Consider the following 23,736-nt stretch of genomic DNA (forward strand, 5'->3'; position numbering starts at 1 on the left):
TGGAGACCCAGGCCAAGGAGAGCTCCTTCCTTCCCAGCCTCAGAAGGAAGCAACTCTGCCAACACCTGGACTTCAGACTTCCGGCCTCCAGAACTATGAGGCTACGAAGCTCTGTTATTTAAGCCACCCAGTTTGTGGTCCTTTGTTACGGCAGCCCTAACAAACTCATATAGAGCTGGTGTGGCTGACCGCTCTGCTGGGCTGTTTCATCTGAAAATAGGATGACCGTTTTTACCCCATAGGGTTGTATGTGACGTGAGGGTTAGCCGGGATAAATGCCTGCAAAGGCTTAACACACAGCACTTGATGGCTGTTCCTACTGGGCACACATCAGGCAATGTTTGCTGAGTGACTGGAGAGAACAGCAGAAGCACAGATGTCAGAGCCATCCACGTCTCCAAGGATAGTTTGTCAGGTGATGAGGGAAATGTGTTGAAAGGTGAAGAAATGACTTGGTTTCTATAGAAACCTGGACCCCAGGTGCCTTATTGTGGGCCACCTGCCCGGTTTAGTTAGCATCCTCCTTCTCCTCGGCCAGGAGATGAGAAAGGAGATGCATGGGCCACCTACACACCCTCTGGGGTGCGGGGACCTGAGTTCAAAGGAAGGAGGTAGAGGAGAAGCGGTGGTGTCAAGTTTTAAATCTGCATCTATTTTCCCAGGGCCCATCTTGAGCTGTCTCATCTCTGGGGACTCCAGATCCCCTCAGGACTCCAGTCTACCCCTGGGACTTGACAGAAGCTATGACCTCTGCCCAGCCCTGCCCAGATGTGCTGGTTCCCAGGGCACCAGGAACAGCTGTTTTGGGTACTGATACTTGACTCCCAGAAAGCTGGGAATCACTGCAGGGAAAGAGGAAGAGTTCCTTTCTTTTCTGGGTGGCCTGTCTTCCACCGCCAGTGGGATACCTTTTCTTTTTTCATGGTCAAAAATACCATTTAAAAGAATCCAGGAATGAGCACCACTAAGTAAAAATTTAAAACTTATGTCTAGAAAAGAGACTGGAAGACATTGCCCTGAAGGTTGCAGGGGTTAACTTTTGGGAAGTGGTTTTGCTTCTCAATTTTATACCTTCCTATTCCGTTTTTTTGAAGGTTCCATAGTGATGTAATGGTGGTTAACATATATTGAGCATTTATGGGTCAGGCATTGTTCTAAGCACTTGTATGAGGAAAAGTATTGATTTGTCCCCATTTTTCAGATGAGGAAACTGAAGCTAAGATGGATTAAATAATCAGTGTGTGGTCACACAGAAGCAGGTCTGGAATTTGAACATAGATACAGATGTGCCTGGATTGAAAGGTATGAAATAAACTAGCCTCTATTGTCCCTTTTATGATGGTGGTGAGGGGAAGGGAACTTTGTTTTACTTACTGGTAAATAAATGACAATTTTAAAAAGCTAAGAAACTAAAGGAGATAGATAGATAGATAGGCAGACAGATGATAAGAAGAAAGAAATAGATCTTCACCAAACCCCCAGGCCACCATGAGCACAGTGTGTGTATGCGTGTGTGTACGCATGGGCCCGGGTGGGGGTGGGGGGGAGAGTAATGTCTTTAAGAACCCAGAAAATACATACTGTGTTACAGAGAGACCTCTACAACCTCCAAATGGCCACAAAGATCCTATTTGTTAAGTGAATAAATTGTCTATTTCCTAGCCAGTAAACTTGAGGTCTAGAGCAAGGGGTGGCAAGCTATGGCCCGTGGGCCAAATCCAGCCCACTGCTCGTTTTTGTAAATAAAGTTTTATTGGAACCTGGCCAGACCCATTCCTAAAGTCTTTCACAGAGTTGTGACAGAGACCATGTGCGCTGCAAAGCCACTACTATCTGGCTCTTTACAGAAAAAAAATTAAAGTTGCTGCTGTGTAGGCTGAGTAAGTCTGGAGATGTAAGGTACAGCATAATGATTGTAGTTCATCACACTGTACTGAACACTGGAAATTTCCTAAGGAGTAGATTTCAGGGACACTCACCACACACAAAAGGTAACCCTGTGAGGAGATAATATGTTAATTAGTTTGACTGTGGTATCATTTCACTATATATATGTATATCACATCATCATGTTGTACGCCTTAAATACAAACTATTTTTTTAAAAAATAGAATTTTTTAGAAACGTTGCCTACCCCCATCTAGAGCAATGCTTCATAACATTAATGTACACATGACTCCCTGGGGATCTAGTCAAAATGCAGATTCCGATTCAGCAGGCCTGGGGTGGGGCCTGAGGTTCTGCATTTTTAACGAGCTCCGAGGAGATGCCGATGCTGCTGGTCCGTGGACCACACTTGGGAATGAGCGTGTCACAAATACTTTACATGTTTCCATCCAGAGAGGGGGCATGAACCAGCTTACCCAAACCTCCAGCCATCACATATTGTATTATCAACACAGGTCATTTAGGAGGTTTATTTGCCAAATCAAAGGCTTTTCAAAAGTATTTCCAGCGGCCTGTGTCTGACGACCCTCCTTTTCCCCCTGGTTCGTTCACGCAGAGGGTGTTTGATTTCCGTGACAGCAGGGGCCTCTAAGTACAGTCAGCACACCAGATGATGGGGAGTGGGGAGAAAGCCTTCCAACTTTCTTCCATTTTTATAGTTTGTATCAACTTTTTAAAAAACTCAGTTTGGGGGAGGGCTGTTTTATAACAGACACGATGCACATCACTTATATAATAAACATATGTCATTTATAAATAAATAAGTGCGCATGCTCTGGGGGGCCTCATCGCAAAGCTTTGAGACACCGGGTAGACGGGAGTTACACCATGGCTGAAACTGGGCCTGGGCTGTGCTCGTAGCCTGAGTCAGGCCTTGGCAGGCTTTCAGCCCCATGTGGGCCGGCAAAACACGCTGCATGGGCACGAGTTTTATTCCTCGCAGGCACAGCGGCAGGTGTTCCAGAGAGAAAGTGAGCGACTGGGACACGCTTGAGCCCTTGTGAATGCCAGCCACACGAAGTGTCAGGGCACCTGGCTGAGCACTTCGGGAGAGAAAGGAGGGAGTGTGCAGGGAAAGCCAGGAAAAGACCTGCACTGGATCAATGACAATCATAGCAAAATTTGCTGTCAGGTATTCAACACCTACTACTAGCCAGCTTCTACGCTAAGTATTACAAATTATTACATTTAATCTTTGTGAGGTAGGTACTGTTATTATCCCCTATTTTATAAAGGAGGAAAGTGAGGCTCAGAGAGGCAGAGGATACACAAAGACTGATTTTTAGAGGTATCAATTCATAAATGCAGTGAGATTCCAATGAAACACCAGCGGATCTATTTTAAGTTTGAACACGCTAGAACTGTACACTAATGATAACGTTTGCCTATTTTTGGTGAACACTTCCTCTGTGTCGAGAACCTTCTACCGGCACATCCTTTAACCTCCAAGAGACCCTGCAGGAGATGACGGGCCTGCCCTTCCTCCTCGCTGCGGGGAATCCAATGCCCTGGAGCTGGGCCGACACGTTGGGGCTCCGCTGAGCCAAAGCACTGAGGCCCCGCCTGCAGGGGGAGCCCTTTCTCAGCTCCGCGTAATTGTTCCCATGTGCAAAGGAGGCCTAATTCTTGTCAGATCTTCAGATTCGTAGCAGAGGCAGAAATCTCGACTTATACTTAAAATCTCCTGATCTTACACCCTGACAACGAATTTTTAGAAATTTTAAAACACAGCATGGACCCAACACATCACATCCACGGGTGAGCTCGCTTGGGCCCAGGAGGCCTCTGCCCTAGATGCTGACTTGTATTTTTACCTTCTGGTACTATTTCCTCCGAGAGCTCCGAGATGCTTTATCTGCTGTGCCAGGCGGGGACGTGCGCGCCGCTATTGTCCCATCTTACAGAGTCTCAAGGGAGGCAAGCACGTGCCCAAGGCCACTTGGTGGCTCGGAAGCAGGGCTGCGCTTCCTCTGAGTTCTCCGAAGGGGGCCGGCCAGGGGCGGCTTTCAGGCTGTCACTCTGAGCTGGCCGCGGCCGTGCAGGGAGGAAACAGGAGTCAGGGGAGGGGCGGGGGAGGAGACTGGGGTCTACCCAGTGCTCCTGAGCTCTGGGCAGGAGAGCCGTCCGGACCCGAGCTCCCACGGCAGGGCCTCTCTCCTCTGCTCAGGCCGTGAGGTGGCTTTCTCGGGGCCCAGGATGCAGAGGTGGGGACTGTGGGCCACGGCCGTCCTGACCCTCCTCTCCGCACAGGCCTTTCCGCAAACGGACATCAATATCAGCCCAGGTGAGCACGGGGCCAGGGTCGGGAGGAGAGGAGGACACCCCGCAAATGCTTGAGCTGTCAATGAGGCCTCGCTGCCTGGGCTGCAGGCCTGCCTGACCCAAGGAATGCTGGGGGGTCAAGCTGAGCCTCCTGACAGCCCCTCCAGCTGCTCTCCCTCCAGCTCATGCGCATTGTGCTAGGGCCAGACGCAAAGAGACGTGGTGATAAATCCCAGCTTTGCATCTTAGAAGCTGTATGACCTGGCACAAGTTTCTTAACCTCTCTGAGCCTCAGTTTCCTTCAGAAAACGGTGGTCACAGTGACACCCTCTGGGGCTACCGTGCAAGGGAGATGAGATCATCTGCGGAAAGTGCCTGGTACCACAGGAAGATCTGAAGATGGTATTTTTGTTAGGGGTTTGGCATCTGGGCTCCGCGGTCCCACCTTGGCTGTGACAGCTGTTCCCAGGGAGCTGGGCACGCAGGAGAACATAGTTGTCCCTCTAGTGACCTCCCTGGCGGCCTGGCCCAGTGACACCCAGCTCTGCGGATATTCAGTGTCCCCAAGGATTGGGCTCCATCAGCCTCGGGCATGTGGCCTCCCAGTGTCCCACTTGGAGGACGCGGGGCTTCAAATGAGCTCAATTTCTTCACTTGCAATAGGGAGGCTAGGGTGCTGACTGGGGTAGGAAGAATCCTGAGTCCTTCAGTCCCTTCAAGGTGGAAGATCGTGCCTGTCACCTCTACCAGGAGGGTTCTTCCCAAACATGGTTTAAAAGCTATAATAATAATAATACCAATAACAACAAGTGATACTTCTGTAGCCCTCACTATATGCCAGGCACTGTTTTAAGCACTTTTTACATATGGATTTATTTAATCCTCACAAAAACTCTATGGCAGAGATACTGTTTCTATCCCCATTAAAATAAAACTAACACTGTAATAAAACATCTGTAAGGTCCCCATAAAGCCATGTTATTGGGCAGTTACAGTGTTGAGGGGAATTTAAATAGTGGGGTGATAAGATTGAAAGATAAAATACCTGCTGTCCAGGTAAATTTGAATTTCAGATAAACAAATCATTTTTTTACTGTAAGTGTCTCGCATATTGCATGGGACATACCTTATGCTAAAAATTATTTCTTGTTTATCTGAAATTCAAATTTAACTGGGAATTCTTTTTTTTTTTAATCTGGTAACCCTAGTGATGGGAGATAAAGGGTGGTCAGTTCATCTGGGCAAGCATCAGGGGCTCTGGTCTGCCATAAACTCTCTGAGTGTCTGTATTAGTCAGCTCAGGCTGCCATAACAAAATACCGTAGACTGGGTGGCTTCAACAACAGGAAGAGTTCTGGAGGCTACAAGTCCAAGATCAAGATGCCACCTGATCCGTTACCTGGTGAGGGCCCTCTTCCCGGCTTGCAAGTAGCCACATGGTGGAGAGAGAGAGTGCTCTTGTCTCTCTTCCTCTTCTTACAAGGGCACTAATCCCATCATGGGGGCCCCATGACTCCATCTAACCCTAATCACCTCCCAAAGACCCCATGAAAACACCATCACATTGGGTGTTGGGGCTTCAACATGGGAATCTGGGGGGCACACAAACATTCAGTCCATAACAGTGTCTTTGCCTGCTTGCTCTTGTGCCTCAGTATCCTCATCCGTGCAATGGGTGAGCAGGAGGGAAGTTGGACAAAATATCCTTGAAAGATACTTGTGTGTTCCAAGATCTTGCCTTTCTGCCCAGCATAAGAGGAAAGTCCTGAGGCTGAGTTTGAGAGTGGGAGCGACGGGGAGTCCTCTCTCTCTCGCTAGCTTGTGACCATGGGACCTTTCTCTGAGCTTCAGGTTTCCTCCTGTGGAAAGTGAGGATGATAATGGTGTCCATCAAATGTTTTGGGGAATCTTCAATGAGATCATGCAAGTGAAACACTTAACACATAGAAAGCACTTGAAAAATGGCTTATTACCTTACTACTTCTGCCACTGTGGTTGTTGATGTTATGATAGAATTGACCAGGAGACACAGTTTTCTGCTGTGACAAAATGCCTTCAAAAAGGAACTTCCAGACATCTAGCCCCATGCCTCAGTCCCACTCTACAGATGTGGAGACTGAGATCCCTTCCAACCCAGCAACTTTGGAGACCTCAGAGTTGGAGTTGGAAGGAAGGGTCCCGGAAATCCACTTGGCCCAATCCTTCCACAATACAGCTGTGGAAACTGAGGCCTACAGAAGCCCAATAATCTGGCCAAGGTCATCATCCATCCAGTCCAGCAGAAAGCCCAGTTCAAGCCTGAGTGGATAAATCTGCTAGAGGAAAGTGATTTCAATGCAGAAGAGAACGTGTGAGTTAAGTGTGTGTACGTGTGTCAAGTGGGTGTGTGTGTGCGTGTGAGTGTGCGTGTTGATGTGTGCCTAGGGAAGCCTTATCTGGGGTCTTGGTGAGCCGTTGGCAGACCATGAAGGTGGGCGCACAACCACAGCCCTCCTTAGTGACAGTGGGCCTGGTTCTTCTTCCTCTCCTGCATCCCGAGCCTTTAGGTACAAAACAGAACAGGGTCATTCCATCCTTCATCCCACTGCTCTGGACCTTTCATGAACATGCAAATATACGCAAATAGTGCAACCCAGCCATACCCTTAGATCTGCTTTGGAAACAAACCTTTAGACACTTCTGAAAGACTGAGAAGGATTTAGCCAGACTAGATCCTTTTCCTAAAACCCTTCTCTGAACCTGGCTTTGATCACTTTGGTTACACGGATTAACAAATATTCAGTGATTAAAAGAGGGCCTGGCACCTGGTAAAACTACATAAATATTTGCTGTTATGATTCTTCAACCATAACCATAAAAAAGTTTCCTTTCCCTGGCTCCTGAGCCCAAGAACTTTCCACAGCAAAGGAAATTCTAGCAAAACGTTTTGATGCTCAGGGCCTGCTTCTGCAGGGCTTCAGGGGTGGGAAGGGAGAATCAGTCAAGTTCCATAGCCTCTTCCTCTCCCCTCCAAGGAACTGGCATTGTGCACTCAGCACCAGGATTATTCCAGGGCCCAGGCTGTTTCTGTTGTAACATCTCATGTTTACTAGAACACCTACTATAAGCCAGGCACAGGCTTCCCTGTGAAGTAGGCACTATCATCATGCCCATTTTACAGATGAGGAAACTGAGGCACAAAGAGGTGAGTTTCTAACTGGAGTCATCTAACTCCAGGGTCTAAGCTCTGAGGCTGGAGCACAGAGGCTTGGGCAACTTGGTGTCCCTACTTCCTAGAGTACACCCTTCCCCACCCACCAGTCTGTATCATAGAGTCAGATCCTAGAGTACCCCCGCCTGGACACTCTAACCCATTCCCTACCCCTCCTCTATGGTCACAGAGCCCTCTGCCTATTTCTAGAATGTCCCTTAGTATATGAGGACTCATTGCCATGTGTACTATGCATTCCTCCCTCCAGACTGTGAGCAACTTGAGGGCACAGACCTCAAGCCAAATAAGCACCCAGGAGACATTGAATTATTACTTAATTATGTTGGTCTTAGTTAGCTCAGGCTGCTATCAAAAAATACCATAGACTGGAAGGCTTAAACCCCAGGAATTTATTTCTCACAGTTCTAAAGCCTGGGAACTCTGGAATGAAGGTGTTGACCAATTCAGTTCCTGGTGAGAGCTCTTTTCCTGGCTTGCACATGGCCACAGAAAGGAGAGCTCTGGTCTCTCCTCTTCTCCTAATGGCACTAACCCCATCCTGGGGGTCCACCCGTATGACATCATATAACCCTAATTTCCTGAAGGCCCCAGCTCCAAATACCATCACACTGGGGGGTAGGGCTTCAACATATGAACTGGAGGCGGACACACAAACATTCAGTCCATAATGCTGTTAAATTGGGTGTTTAATATATTTGTCTTGCCAAATGAGAAAACCAAGACCAGAAAAAGATGTTTTCTGGAGGCACTGTAGTGCTTAGGAATTTTCAAGTCCATCAGACCTTAATCTCATCCTGACACTGCCACTTGCTAGCTGTGGGAGTGAGTGACTTAACATCTTTGAGCCTCGGTTTCTGCACCTATAAAATGGGGATGATACAGATACGCCTCCCAGTTTGGTCCCGACGGTTATATTAACTACGCAATGAATGGCCACTGTTATGAGCAATACAGAAAATCACCCAGTGCTGTCTCCTCTGTATCACGTGACCACAAAAGCAGCCTGGAAGGAGGGAAAGCAAAGCTGAGGCATGAGAGACCTGGGACCAGCAGTTCTGCACCCCAGAGCCAGGGCTCACAGGGAAGGGCCCACTGAGGGTGGGATGTGTGGACCAGGGAGACAGCAGGCAATGAAGGTGACTGAGACCTCCCAGTGGCCACCTTCCCAGACACTGGGAGACACTTCCGACCCCCTGGGACATCTGGGGCCCAGTAGTGACGGGCGCTGGGGAGGCCGCCAATGTGGCCCCCAGAGCCTCCCCCTCCACTCCCAGCTGGCTCTCAAGGCTGATCTGGGCAGGAGGAGGCAGTGTAGTGTGTTTGTGGGCAGCTGGACTGGGGCCAGGGGAGCGAGCAGCCAGATCGTGTGGGAAGGTGACAATTTATTCTTTTAAAAAGAGAGAGATTAAAAAAACAAGTCCTGAACTCCGGTGGCATGTCCTCTTTCCTTAACAAGCTCAGAGCTTCCAAAGGCTTTGACTCCCACCCCAGCTGGGAGACCCTGGGGGCCTTTGGTGCTGCTAATTGAAGTAAAATACCTTGTTGTTTGGCCTCTTGGTTTCCAGAGCAACAAGCTTTGTGCATCCCTCCCCCGCTTCCACCCCTCCCCTCCGTCACCTCCAGCCTCAACCCTCCCTCAAATTCCCAGCCAGGCTGAACCTTTTGCAATTCTCCAAATGCTCCCTTCTCTCTCATGCCTCTGGGCCTTTGCACGTGCTGTGCCCTCCACTTGGAACCCTCTTCCTCTGACTCTTCCTCATCCTTCAGTTCTCAGTGGGGGTCTCACATCACCCCCTCCAGGAAGCCTCCTGGATCTCCAAATCCGGGTTATGTGCCACTTTTGGGTGCTTCTGTGGCAACACCTTTATTTTCCCCATCCGGAAGGGGACTCACTCTGGTGTCCTGTCTTAGTCACCAGTGGACACCCTGAAGGCAGGGTTGGGGTGGCCACCAGTTCAACTAGGGAGAAAAAAGGGGCAAACAAATGACCAGTTTCCAAAATAACTTGAGCGCTGCTCCCTCAAGTTTTTGCCTGCATGACAGAAATCCATATTAATTGCATATTAATGACATTTTATTTCTGTGCTTATTTTTCTTAATGTCAGCCTCCAGAGAGTGTAAGATCCATGAGGGCAGAGGTCACCTCTGTGTAGGCCACAGTAGCTCCAGCACATAGCCAACTACCTGAGACCAAGTAGGTGCTCAAATAAGACTTGTTGAATGAATAAGGGGATGAATGAAGAACCAGACCATCAAGATTGAGACCAAAGGAAATGGGCTTAAATGCAGCAGGAATCTCTAAATTAGGTCTGGAGCCACACAGCCTGGCTTCCAAACCCAGCTCTGCCACTTAGTAGCTGTGTGACCTCAGGCAAGTTACTCAACCTTTCTGTGCTTTGGTTTCTTCATCTATAAAGGGGGATGATCATGGTACCTACCTTGTAGGATGTATGAAGACCAAATGAATTGAAATGTACAAAGCACCTGACACAACGCCTGGCTCAGACGGAAGTTCAGTAGGGTTGGCCCTGGTTGTAATGTCACCATCACTACCTGAGTGTCAAGCTCTAAAGCTATAGAGATCTCTTCACCAGAGAGACACAAATTAGCAAAGGCTACTCTGGGTTCCAGGTTGATGAAAGTCCTTTAAGGGACTTCCCTGGTGGTCCAGCAATTAAGACTCCACACTCCCAATGCAGGGGGCTCAGGTTCGATCTCTGGTTAGGGAACCTAGATCCTGTGTGCGGCAACTAAGAGCCTGCATGCTGCAACTAAGACCTAGCACAGACAAATAAATAAATAAATTAAAAAAAAAAAAAACAGAAAGAAAAAAGTCCTCAGTCTAATCCTTGTTTCTAAAATCCCAGAGGTAAAGGAGGTAGGGGGTTGCCAGGCAGGGTGGAGTTCATTATCATCCCAGTGCAAGCGAGTGGCTCCTTTTTGCCTCCCAGATCCTCCCAATTAAAAGCCTTTGCCTGCCCAGGTGGAAAGGGGAGTAATTGAGCAGTGACCTGTCACAGCCCTATTTTCTGGTATGTTTCACCCCAGGCATCCATAACCACCGCTTGCTCAGTGGAGAAAATCAAAGGGACCAGGGGTGGGGAGAAGGGCGGGAAGGTGGGGGCTGAGATTCTCCATTGCTAACGAGCTCCCTGGTGATGCTGGTATTGCTCCAAACAGCAGTCATTGTGCTAAGTAATCTGGAAAAACAGGGTCAGTCAACTGCCTTCAGTGCTGACTTAGAAAAGTCCAGGCACGCCATCCTAGAGTCAAGATACACCAGGTTGGAGGCATCAGGGCACATGGGCGGTGCCCACACCGTTCTCACCACTGTCCCCCAAAAGGGGCAGTTGACCCCAAGAAGCAGCATTTGATTTCCTAGCATGCATTTAGTCATTCAAAACTAGTTATTGCACATCTACTATGTGCCAGGCACTGGGGAGAGAGATGATCACGGCAGACCTTGTGCAGGGGGAGGCCAGACTGAACAAGAATTCACGGGGATGTGTGAAAGGAGGGATGAGGGGCTCTAGGAGCTCTTAGAGAGGCTCCTACCTCGTCTTCCCTAAAGAAGCCACCACGTGGCTGAGACTCAAAGAAGAAACTCGAATTGGCCGAAGACAGGCCAAGGGAAGTATCTGCAAAGATCTGGACACACTTTGAGAAATGGCAAGAGCTGAAGCAAATCTGGAGCATGTTGTGAGCGACAGGGGATAAGCTGCAGGGGCAGGTGGGAGCCCTGTTCCCGAGGGTGATGGGCACTCCTGGAGGGCTTCGGTGAGATGAGATCAGGGTGTTGGAAGGATCCCTCTGGATTTGGAAGGTGAGATAAGGCAGGAAGAACAGCCAATTGAGGAGGTCTCTGTGAGAGACGACGGGGGAGGAAGAATGTGGAAGGGAAAGCGACAGAGACAGAAGTCGGGGAGGGAGAGGGAGGGAGGGAGGAAGACAGGAAGGAAAGAAGAAAGGAAGGAAGGGAGGAGGGAAGAAAAGGAAGAAAGAAAGGAATTGGAAAGGTGCTGGGAGATGGAATAAACAAGACTTAAAAATTGATTCTATGTGCGTAGAGGGAAAGAGAGGAGGTAAAGATGATTTGGGGCAAATATCCAACAATGCTAGACAATTCTGGTCAGTTCCAGCCAATTCTTGTCAGTTTTGTCTAATCAAAACTGTGTGTGTATGGGACTTCCCGGGTGGTCCAGTGGTTAAGACTCCACGCTTCCACTGCAGGGACACGGGTTCGATCCCTGGTCTGGAACTAAGATCTCGTATGCCGTGTGTGTGTGTGTCTGTGTATGTGTGTACACTGTGCATTTTTCTGGGGAAAGAAAGGAGCAGTAGCTTTAATCAAGACAGCTATACTATAATATTTGATATCAAATAAATCACAAAGGTAGAGCAAATGTAATGGGGTGTCCTAGGTTGGATCTTGGGAACAGAAAAAGAAAAAACTGGTGAAATCTGAATAAAGCCTGTAGTTTACTGAAGAGTAAATTTATTAATTTTATTAATTATTAATTAATTTATTAAATTTATTAATTTCTTAGTTATGACAAATGTACTGTGGGAAGTTTACATCAGGGGAAACTGGATGAAGTTTATTCAGGGACTCTGTATAATATTTTTGCAACTTTTCTGTAAATCTAAATTTATTCGAAAATAAAAAGTTTATTATTTTTTTTAAGTGAAGGAAAAGAAAAAGAGATAGAGGACAACGAGGGTGGAAACTTCCAGATCAGACCTTATGGTAAATTAGAGAACAGAAAACGTCTCCACTATAGACATCCAGAAATACAGATAAACTTTACAAACATCCTTTGAAAATTAAGCTGGGCTTCCAAGAAAGTGAGGAGGGCGACCAGGGGCGGGAAACAAAGTTAGAGATGGAAACCAAAGCAGTGGGCGCACGCGCGGCAGAGCGCTGGGTGCGGTGTCAGCCTCCCTAATACAGAAGCTCGGGCTTCACATCCACACCGGGGAGGGAGTGATGGGACTCGGACCCTCTCACAGAGAGGAGACCCGTGAAGAGTCCCACCTTACAGGAAAGGATGCGCCGAGTGGGGAGGGGGCGGTCCTCCCTCTGTCAGAGAGATGATGAAGAAGTTTGTCAGCTTCATCCCAAACTCAGGGAGGAAATGCAAGACTTCGCCTCTGCAGCATCCTTTGGTGAAGTCTGTACCATTAAATTTAAACACAGAGTTCTAGCAATGCCCCGGGGCTTTTAAGCCATGGGTTTATAACAGTTATATATTTTAACTCCAAAATTAGAAAAATAACACAAACTCTACTTCTAATCGGTTGTGTGGCTTAATTTTTGTTAAAGAAACTACAGATAGGCTGAGACATGTGGACGTTTGCTGTGATGTTTTGTGGTGCTGCCCTGTGGGGTTATTTTACATTTTGGAGTTCTGCCTTCCATCTAGGGCGAGGAGTCTGTTGACATGTGGGGTTAGAAAACCCTTCGCTGTGGGGCTGTCCTGGTCATTGTAGGACGTTTAGCAGCACGTCTGGCTTCTACCCGTTGGTTGCTAATAGCACCACCACTTCTATTTTTGACAACTAAGAATGTCTCTAGGCATTGTTTAATGTCCCCTGAGAATCAAAATCACCCCTGGTTGAGAACCAGTGCTCCAGGGTGATCGACTTAGGGGGGCCTGGGATGTGGCATTTTCAGATTTAGAACTGGGACAGTCCTGGGCAAACTGGGGTGGTTACATCCCCTACTTCCATCTCTAATATGAATAGTTAGGGTGCAAGATAATTATAGGATGGGTGAGAGTGGGGAAAGTGGTTTAGCACCAGCAAGTATCATACTCTTGGGCTAACTATTCCAGCCAACACCTGACAGACGTGGCCACGTTCTCACCAATGAGTGTCCTGGGTTACAAGTGATGGGTGGAAAGCAGATGGAAATGATTTGCTGCTGCTCATCCATGCAAAGGGGGAACTGCTCCAAAAGCAGACCCCTGGGAATGATCCAGCCGAATCTCTTTGTGTGGAAGGAATGGGCAAAAGTCCCCACAGGGAGCTCAGCAATGCCCAGCATCACAAGGAGTCCTTCAGCCCTCTCAGCATCGAGGCGATATCCTCCTAGACCAATGCTCTCAACTGAGAAAGGAAGAGACCGAAGTCCGGGGAGGGGCAGGGAACAGGGAAGGGCCGAGGTCCTGAGCCCCCTAACTCCATAAGCAAGAGTTCTCTCCCTTTGCCATGTAAGGGAGGGTTAAGAGAGCCAATTCCGAACCAGCTGGCTCCAGTTTGGATACTGGCAAACGCTGAAAGACGGTTGGCCGGGACTGGTGGGGAGAGGTGGGACAAGGCAGGACTGACCAGCGCAGCTGCCTAGGATGGGGGAAGGGCTGGTTCTGATCAAACAGGAAAGCCCAATGGCTCTCATCAGGGACAGGTAGCCCAGATGGAAGCTGCCTGCTTAGCATAGCTCTATTTTTTTTTAAAGCTTTATTTATTTATTTAAAGTAAATTCTATCTATTTATTTATTTGGCTGCCTCAGGTCTTAGTTGTGGTACGCGGGATCTTCATTGCGGCACACGGGATCTTTCGTTGTGGCACGCGGGCTTAGTTGCCCCGCGGCATGTGGGATCTTAGTTCCCCGACCAGGGATCAAACCCTCATCCCCTGCATTGGAAGGCGGATTCTCAACCACTGGACCACCAGGGAAGTCCCAGCATAGCTCTAGTGACTAAAGCAACTGTCCCGTTCCTTCCCCAGAAAAATTCATATAGATGCGTGTGTGCACATACCTGCATACAAACTTCTGATTTTGCATTTAATTTCGAGGGATTCACTGGACCCCTGAAGCCCATTAACCTCAGTGATGAAACCCTGAGCTAATCGTTAATAATCACACTATTACGGAGCATGCGTACATGCCAAGCACTCGGTGACTTTATTTGACCCAATTAGTTGGCCTAGCAACCTGACGAAGTAGGGGCTAACACATGATTAACCATGCTCAGCCCTATTGGTTTCCCATGATGAAGTATCATGTGCATTTTAAAATCAAAGACTTTGGTGTCAGGAGGGCTGGGTTCAAATCCCTACTCTGCCTACTACCAGCAGGATGATCTTGGGCAAGTCACTTAACCTGTCTAAGTCTCAGCTTCCCTCTACGTGCTTGACACATCATAAATGCTCAGTAAAGGTGGTCCACTACTTCCTTATTCATGAGCCCAGCCAGCTATTACAGTGGCTTTGAAGGCAAGATTTCACACCCCTGGGCGTCACAAAAGGGACCCCAAAGATCTTCTAGTCGGACAGCTGAGAAGGGAAGGAATGTACCAGCATCACATGGCATGTCAGGCGCAGAGCTGGAGCTGGGACCTGGGCTTCTGGGTCCCAGTCTAACAAGTTCACCACTGCCCGGTGCCTGCTGTCACAGATGAGCCACCCAGCTGAGTTCCAGGCAGGTTCTCAGCATGCCTTTCTCCCCCAGTCAGTCATCTTCAATCGTGGTTTCCAAAAAAAGTATATGCTAAGAGGTCTCCAGAGGGGCTGAGACTTTGGAGAACTTTAGTGTCTCAAACATGGGGTTTTTGTTTGTCCCTTTTCAGAATTAAGAACACATCCTGAACCCCAGTAGTTCCACGGGCTAAAGATATAAGTAGTCTTGACTACAGTAGGGAAATATACACCTTGACCAGACAGCCCAGAAGTGCAGATTGAAATAAGATGCCATTTTTTTGCTTATAAAATTTGCAAAGATTGCCATTAAAGTGGTAACACTCAGCGCAGGCAAGGGCGCTGTGCGATGGGCACTCTCAGACATCACCGTGGGAGTATAAATTGCTTTCAGGAGGTAATTTAGCAAATTGTATCAAAGCCTTAAAAATCTATCCCCAGAAAATCATCAGAAATGCTGCAAAAGCTTTATGCGCAAGGCTTTTCATCTCAGGATTATTTCTAATTGTTTTTTAAAAAGAGAAAACAATCTAATTATCCCAAAATTGGGGAATGATTAAATAACCTCTAGTGGGGCCACTAGGGAATATTAAAGAGCTATTTGAAACAACGTTTACAAAAATTTATAATGACATGAGGGGAAATGCTTATACTCTTAATTTTTAGAAATCAGAATACTGACAGGGGTGTATGGTCAATAAAATCGCAATTGCATTTTTAAAAAAATCTTTACATTCAACATGACAAGGAGAAAAACACTCTAATGTAGTAACGTTTTCCAAGGATTCTATAATGAGCACATATTACTTTTATTATTTTGTAAACTTTAGGTATGCGTTAATCATAAGGCGACACTTTTTACTTTCATTCTTAAAAAGATGTCATAGCATCAACGTTTGCACGGCCAAGCTTCTTCCCAACCCGTATTCTCTCTGCCCCCAGCCATGCCAGAGCTGCCCCAGGCTTCCCTGTGCCCACTGTTCTGGATGGAGTTCAAAGGCCACTGCTATAGATTTTTCCCTCTCAATAAGACCTGGGCCGAGGCTGACTTCTACTGCTCTGAGTTCTCCATCGGCAGGAAGTCCGCCAAACTGGCCTCCATCCACAGGTGAGTGGACTCCTCTGTCCTCTGTAGCCCAACCAAACACCCCCTCTGGAAAGGGGTGTGGGGAATGGTGTGTCCCACTGGTGTTTCTCTTTGGTAATTGCAGCTTTCATTCAGCCCAATTTCTCATTGAAACTGGCCTTGGCAGTAGAGGACAAAGTATTTAGCAAGGGTAGTAAACAGCAGGCTGGAAGGTCCATTTTTATAAGTGCCGATCTTGTGCTGTGCCCTGTTCTGTATCACAGGGGGTTTGACCCTATGATATAACTCACATAATATGTATGTAAAGAACATAACATAAGACATAATAACTGATATTTATTTGCTAAGAGTTTATAAGCATCAAGTTCCCGCAAACCATATTAGGTAAGTATCCTCATTTCACAGATACGGAACCTGAGGCTCAAAGAAGGTAACTCGCTATAAAGTGGTGGAGCTGGGATTTGAACCTGAGCAGTTGGGTTCCATAGCCCACCCACCAAACCCTCCTTCAGTGTTCCTCCATGCCTCCTAAGCCCCAGCCATGCTCACCATCTCGAAGTTCTCCAAAGTGGTCCAGCCCATTTACGCCTGCATACTTTGCACATTCTGTTCCCTCCACTGGGAATTCCCATCCCTATCTTCTCCTCCAGGGAGACACTTCCTTAAGCTTCCAGACTCAGTTCTGCCATCTTTCCACCGAAGTCGCTCCTGACTCAATGGCACCTGACTGCACTCACCACCCACCTCTCAGGAGCACTTTCTTCATCACTTTAGTGACTTCTTTTCACATCTGTCTTCCTTGCTGATTCGTGGGTTCTTTGAAGCCAGCTGTGATGTGTTCCATTGCCACTAAACTACAAATTTACAATCTTACCTCATTTTTCAAGAATCTCAGAGACTTGAAGTTACAATGACGGTTGGTTCTTTATGCTTTCCAGTCACAGAGTTTTGTTAAGAGTGGGGAAGGGGTCCTCAATCTTTGTTTCCAAAGAAGTCTTGAATCCTTGCATCAACTCATCCAGCAGATTTATTGAGCACCTACTGCATCCTTGGTGGTGCTGAAGAATATAGTGAGGTAGTCAGGGTCTGACCAGGAAAACAGGAAGCACTACAAACATTTAACACAGAGAGAATTTCGTACATACACAAGTGATGGACTCTGAGAACTTAAAGAAGCAGTAGTGTATCTAGAGATTAACACTAGCAGGAAGCCAACTCCACCCCTAACTGGAGGGCGGGCCAGTCCTATGGGAGCTAGAGCCACAGAAGGCAGGCAGCCCCTGCCAGCACCTCCCCAGGCAGAGAGGGAAAGATACACCCTGGCTTCTCTCTCCCTCCCATCCTTCCCATCAGTGCCTCCCGTCACATGGAGGGCAGCTGACGTGGAAGCCTGGGAAAGGCTATCTTCGGGGGTCAAATCCCCTGTGATACAGAGCACAGCACGTGACTGGCATTTATAGAGATGGATAAAATAAGTTCTCAAAAGTAACCAACCTGTAGAGGAAGATGAAATATATGTAATAAACAGTAAATTTAAAAGTGATTCCAAATGAAGATTTCCCTTGGGCCAGTCCGCAGGAAGGACGGCTCAGCCTGCCTCATGGTGCTTGTAATCTATCCCTTGGTCTAATAGGCATTAGAAAGGATTCCAGGCAAATGCAGGGGTTTTCCAACAGCCGCTGACCCAGATCCTGTTCCTTTCTTCCTAAACTTACCTCCTTCCTCTCTTCTCCAGTCCTGACATCCCTCTTTTTCTGTCTTATACTAACGTTTCCCAAATGTTATACCAGCATTTCCTCTCGTATACAGGTAGTTTTCCACTTTGGTATATAATAGAATACTTTCCCAAAAACATGTAGAAAAGTTGAATTTGCACAACGCATTCATCTGTTATAAGTTCAGTTCCCATAAAGCCAGACAATATTATAAAATCTCTAATTACATCTTGTCTTTGAGACACAATCCAATTTTCTAATTCTGGCATTTTTTCATGCTTTGTAATTTTGTTCTTCTCCTTCATAATTAAGCACGCTATCAACTTATGTTCATCGAGCAACTGATTAAAGCGTAAGGTTTTCATGCTTTCAGCTTACCTAATAATTTCCATCTTTGCTTCAAGTGACGGTTGAATTGAATTAAGTTTATTTGATCTCTGCTTACTACTTGCAGTAGCACCTTGGGCCTTTCTATGTCCCAGTTATTTTGAAGAGATATGGGGAAAATGCAATAAACTATTGAAATAGTTTCCTGAGCAGGTGCCGCTGAACAAAGATGGCACTAGTGCTGAAATGGCTGGGCAGCCACTCCCCCAGATGACCGCTCACCATGCATGTTCAGCAGTTGCTGTAGGACACCCCAAATTGCACATGAGAGGGGCACTTGGGGATGCCAGTGCCTCACTGGGTAGGACCAATGGCAAAGACCCATTGGACTGGAGAGCACTTTGTCCCCAGAAATCTACCACTCTGATATTAGACAGAACACACTGTCTTGGAACATCGGCACTGAATAGAGCCTGGTGATGGTGTGAGATAAGATGTCAAATAGAAAAAAGGCGTCGTGTGGGTCCGTGTTGGTCTCTCTCTTTGGGGATACCAGCCCATCAGAAATAGAAAACTAAACCAACCAGCCTGCCCTGGGGAGTATGGAAACTTTGTGCTACAGGTGGGCAAGAATTGGATAGAGGGTGCTCATGGAAGGTTTCCTGGAAGAACTAGTCTTGGATCAAGATCTTGAAGGCTTGGGAAGCTTAGGGAATGGGGGCAGCAGATGTTCTAAAGGAAGAAACCTGTGCAATGTTATGTGCATTGATTGAGGGCATTAGAGTCAGTCAGCCCTAAGCTAGTCCCCACTCCACCACTTCCCACCTGGGCGACCTCGCCCAAGTCCCATAAACTCTCTGAGCCAGAGTCCTCAGCTGGGAAATAGAAGTAGTCACACTGACTTTAAGGTTGAGGGGCTTTAGAGGAGATAAAAATGGATCTGAAGTTCTTACACAAGTGCTCGGGTAACTCAATGCTCCGTGGTGGGAGCTGTTATTCTTTTTATTAATTATAATTACGAGTGTCTCAAGAGGTCAGTGCTTACTTAGCGTGCGCACGTCAGATCATCTTTCGGAGGGCAAGTAAGCCTTGACTCACCCGCCCTGTTTCCTTTCCATTGCCTCTAATAACATCTGTCTTCGTCCGTTTAGGCTGCTATAACAAAAATATCACAGACCGGGCGGCTGATAGACAATAGAAATCCATTTCTCACCGTTCTAGAGGCTGGAGTCCAAGATCAGGGCTCCGTCACCGTCAGGTTCTGGTGAGGGCTCACTCCCTGGCTTACAGATGGTCATCTTCGTGCTGAGTCCTCACATGGCAGAAGCGGCAAGGGATCTCTCTGGGGCCTCTTTTATAAGGGCGTTAGTCCCATTCACAGGGCTCCACTTTCATGAACTAATCACCCCCAAGGGCCCCACCTCCTAACACCATCACATTAGGGGTTAGGATTTCGACATATGAATTGTGGGGGCAGGGGACTGACATTCAGTTCATAACAGTATGTGTTTAGCAATGCCCAGCATGTGACTGCCTAGAGCACTGCGTTGAGAAGGATTCTGAGAGCCAGAATTCTGGGTGCTTCTGGGATGGATTAAGAATGTCTTCCACAAACACAAAATTAAGGAGAGTGGCTCTGTGTGCTTTGACTTGCCACCAGCGTCTCAAGCAAAAGGAAATCTATTGGTGGGTGTTCTAGACAAGGTGGCAGCCTGTAGAGAGCGGTCATTTAGAACAGTGTCTCCAACCTTTTTGGTACCAGGGACCGGTTTCGTGGAAGACGATTTTTCTGCGGACCAGGGCGGGGGCTGCGGGGGTGATGGTTCGGGCGGTAATGCGGGCGATGGGAAGCGGCAGATGAAGCTTTGCTCGCTGGCCCCCCGCTCACCTCCTGCTGTGCAGCCCAGTTCCTAACAGGCAGCGGACTGCTACTGGTCCACGGCCCGGGGGTTGGAGACCCCAGATTTAGAAGGCGCCAATGGGAGCAGATATACACTGTTGTAACGTAAAGGGTACCTCAACATAGTCCTGTGTTTTGTTTTGTTTTGTTTTGTTTTGTTTGCGGTACGCGGGCCTCTCACTGTTGTGGCCTCTCCCGTTGCGGAGCACAGGCTCCGGACGCGCAGGCTCAGCGGCCATGGCTCACGGGCCTAGCCGCTCCGCAGCATGTGGGATCTTCCCGGACCGGGCACGAACCCGTGTCCCCTGCAGCGGTAGGCGGACTCTCAACCACTGCGCCACCAGGGAAGCCCCATAGTCCTGTTTTGAAGTGAGTTATTGGTTAGGTGTTTGTTAGGTCTGGGGCTGATTATTATTACTACGTAATGACTTCTTCAACACACCAATGTTCACCTTTTAGTGTCATGTGGAAGCCAAAAATGTGGAATCCCTTGTCCAGTGGGATCTGTCCCTCTGGGTGTGTGAGCTGCCTGAGTGAACTGTGCCTGTTAGTTGTTCGTTTTCCGTCACATCCCTTGCCCACCCTTCTCATCTCTGCAAATGACCTTCCCCAGGTTCGTGGATATTGGGGCACTAGGTGAGTGGTTACCTTGGCCCCCCCTCCAGGGCCTCCCATGCAGCAGCTCCAAGTATCATGTCCACACACAGCTACAACCCCAGGAAGGGAGGCAGTGGTGGAAACTGGGACCTTTTCCACACACCACTCTCCATTTATAGGGGAGGAGAATGTTTCCAAGACGTCCTCTACCAATTCCCCCATACATCTAACTGGCTGAACTTGGTCCGATGGCCAATGTTAGCTGCAAAGGAGGCTGAGAAAGTGAAATCTGGCCTTCCTAAATTTGGTTGTAGGCAACGGGCAAAAGGATTAGGAATGACTGTGAGGCAGGTAACCTGTAGCATCTGCTGCTGTGCCTGCTTGATGTGAGGATGAAATGAGTTCATGTATATAAAACATTCGGCATAGTACCTGGCATGAAATCAGTGCTCAAGAAACATTTTAATGACCTGAAGAAAAAAATCGCTGTGTTCCTATCTATCTATCTATCTATCCATTCATCCATCCCTATTTCTCTGTTGTTTTTGGCAGCAGACTGCCTCCAGGGTCCTCCATCAATTTCTTTTGTTGGGTGAATTACTTTATAAGCTCTTTAAAATAGGAGGTGAGAATCCCCCAAGAAGACACCAATGCCTTCTGCTATGGTTTGAATGTTTGTGTGCCCCCCAAGATTCATATGTTGAAATCCTAATGCCCAATGTGATGGTATTAGGAGATGGGGCCTTGGGGAAATGCTTAAGTTCTGAGGGTGAAGCCCTGATGAATAAGGTTAGTGCCCTTATAAAAGAGGCCCCACAGAGCTCCCCTGCCCCCTTCTGCGATATGGGGGCACAGCAAGAAGTCTGCACCCAGAAGGGGCCCTCACCTGACCATGCTGGCACCCTGATTTTTCACTTCCCAGCCTCCAGAACTGTGAGAAATAAATTCCTGTAGTTCATAAGCTACCCAGTATGTGGTATTTTGTTGTAGCAGCCTGAATGGCCTAAGATACCTGCTGAAGAGGGTGGACTGATAATTGCAGGATTTGGTTTTGCTGAGTCGTCTATGCAGGTTCAGGCCTCGAGCTGAATTTTCCAGCAAAACAAAAGATTTTGAAGATGTTCTGTGAGAAAGGATTAGGAGAGAGGAGGCTATGTAAGGACTGGCGCCGTAAGGAGGGCTTTTGAGAAAGACCAGAAACATCCAGTGGAGATTTTCGTTATTTGACGTGTACAATGCAAAGTCAGCTCCTTTCTTTGTGTCTTCGATGTAATCCACCTTGTTTGCTAGTGTTTTTACATTTCTAGGATGAGTAACAGTGTGTGCTGAGTCCTGCTTTGGACCAAATCCAGAGATGCCCCTGAGAGGACAGCCCACATGCGTGCCTTAGTTTAAAAAGGAAAAAGAGAAAGCAGGACCGCATCACATCCTCTATTTACTTTGGTCTGGGAGGGCTAACGAAGACTTCTGTCCATTTTCAACTCAATCCTATGGCAAGAGGCGATGAGTAACAGGCTACCGGGTTTCTTACCTTCGCAGCTGGGAGGAGAATGTCTTTGTGTATGACCTCGTGAACAGCTGTGTTCCTGGGATCCCAGCTGACATCTGGACAGGGCTTCACGATCACAGGCAGGTGAGGAAGTGCTGACCGTCAAGCCCTTTTGGAAGTTCCAGCCAAGATTCCATTTTGATTTAACCAGCCTTTCACATGGAACCTGGGTGCCAGGTCACGGCTATGTGCCCAGCACACAGAAAGATCAGACACGAGGATGCCCCAGTTAGAATATGATAATTGTTGTGAAAGAGGGTATTATGGGAACATGTTGGATGGCCAGGGACGGCCTCTGTTTAGGTTTGGGTTCTCCAAAAAGCAGACACAAAAACGTGATTGGATGGGTAAGAGGCTTTTGAGGGAAAACATTGGCGAAGGAAAAAAGACGGGAGGGTTGAAGAGGCAGGGAAGACCTTCAGGCCATGATGTGGGTCTGAGCCCTGTGAAAGAAGAGGGGGAGGGAACGGCTGAGCGGGGAGAGCCTTAGATCACAGCTCACCCTGGAAAGTCTTAGCTAAGCCAGTGGGGTGTCCCCAGGCAAAGGATGCCCATTCCAGGAGTCCCACCTTGGGCAGGAGGAAGCCAGCACTAATACCCCTGACATGCTAAGTCACTAACTGGGAACAGCGTGGAGGAAGCACAGTCTCACTGTGAATACAGTGCTGGGTCCAAGGGGCTTTCAGTCAGCCATGCTCCCTCAGCTGGTCCTCCTGAAGGAGCTCTGAGCAGTGCACGTCTACAGCTGCCACAGCCTCCCTGGGTCAGAGATATTTAAGCTAACGTCTAGTGGATAAATAGGAACCAGCCAGAGGAAGAGCATTCCAGGTAGAGGGCGCAGCATGGGCAAAGGTCCTGAGGTGGGAGAGACCACGGCACACTCAAGGACATTAAAGACTAGTGTGCCTGGGACGCAGAGTGGCGCAGGGGTGAGTGGAATAATGGTGGAGAAGAAGGCCAAAGAGGCTGGCTTGGGCCAGATCTCATACCTGGCAACATCACGGCACACTCCACCTGGAGATTTGGTCTCCACGCTTTCCATGGACAAGTTGTATCCTGAGCGCCTCTCCTGCATGGATGCCTCCAGCCCTGCCTCAGATAGGGTTCCAGTTCCAGCTCCTGTTCTGCCACGTACTGGATGGTAGGTGACTGGGATTTTTTTTTTTTTTGCGTCTCTGAGCTTCAGTTTCCTCAGCTGTAAAATGGGATGACAATAATAGTGCCTGGTTGTAAAAAGTAAATGGGCCAAGGTATGTAAAGGGCTTAGCCTGTGCTCAGCACACTGTGAGAGCTCATTAAGGGTGGTTGAAGTTGCTGTCAAAGTAGCAGAAGTGGGACTTCCTGGTGGTCCAGTGGCTAAGACTCCGCGCTCCCAATGCAGGGGGCCTGGGTTTCGATCCCTGCTCAGGGAACTAGATCCCGCACGTATGCTGCAACTAAAAGCCTGCATGCCACAGCTAAAAGATTCTGCATGCCCCAACTAAAGATCCTGCATGCCGCAATGAAGATCCCGCGTGCCACAACTAAGACCTGGTGCAGCCAAATAAACAAATATTAAAAAAAAAAAATAGCAGAAGTATCAATAGTGGCCAGACTCAGTATAGATACTTTTAAAAATCAATAGAATTCATCTGGCAAAAACTTGTATAGAAGTTGTAACATTAAAAAACCAAAATGTCCCATTATAATAGTAACTTTAAAATTGGCTTATGAGTTCCTTA

At 47.8% G+C, this 23,736-nt stretch overlaps 1 protein-coding gene across 1 annotated transcript in view; it reads left to right on the forward strand.

The window, feature by feature from the left end:
• Nucleotides 1-23,736, forward strand: part of SYT17 (synaptotagmin 17) — a 147,873-nt gene that overhangs the window by 120,014 nt on the left and 4,123 nt on the right. Inside the window, exons 8-9 of the mRNA XM_073792265.1 lie at nt 15,783-15,948; nt 22,006-22,099. Coding sequence (XP_073648366.1) covers nt 15,783-15,948; nt 22,006-22,099 — 260 coding nt within the window. The remainder of the gene's footprint in view (nt 1-15,782; nt 15,949-22,005; nt 22,100-23,736) is intronic.

Source organism: Tursiops truncatus, chromosome 15 (genome assembly GCF_011762595.2).
Source record: "Tursiops truncatus isolate mTurTru1 chromosome 15, mTurTru1.mat.Y, whole genome shotgun sequence".
NCBI classification, from domain to species: Eukaryota; Metazoa; Chordata; class Mammalia; order Artiodactyla; family Delphinidae; genus Tursiops; species Tursiops truncatus.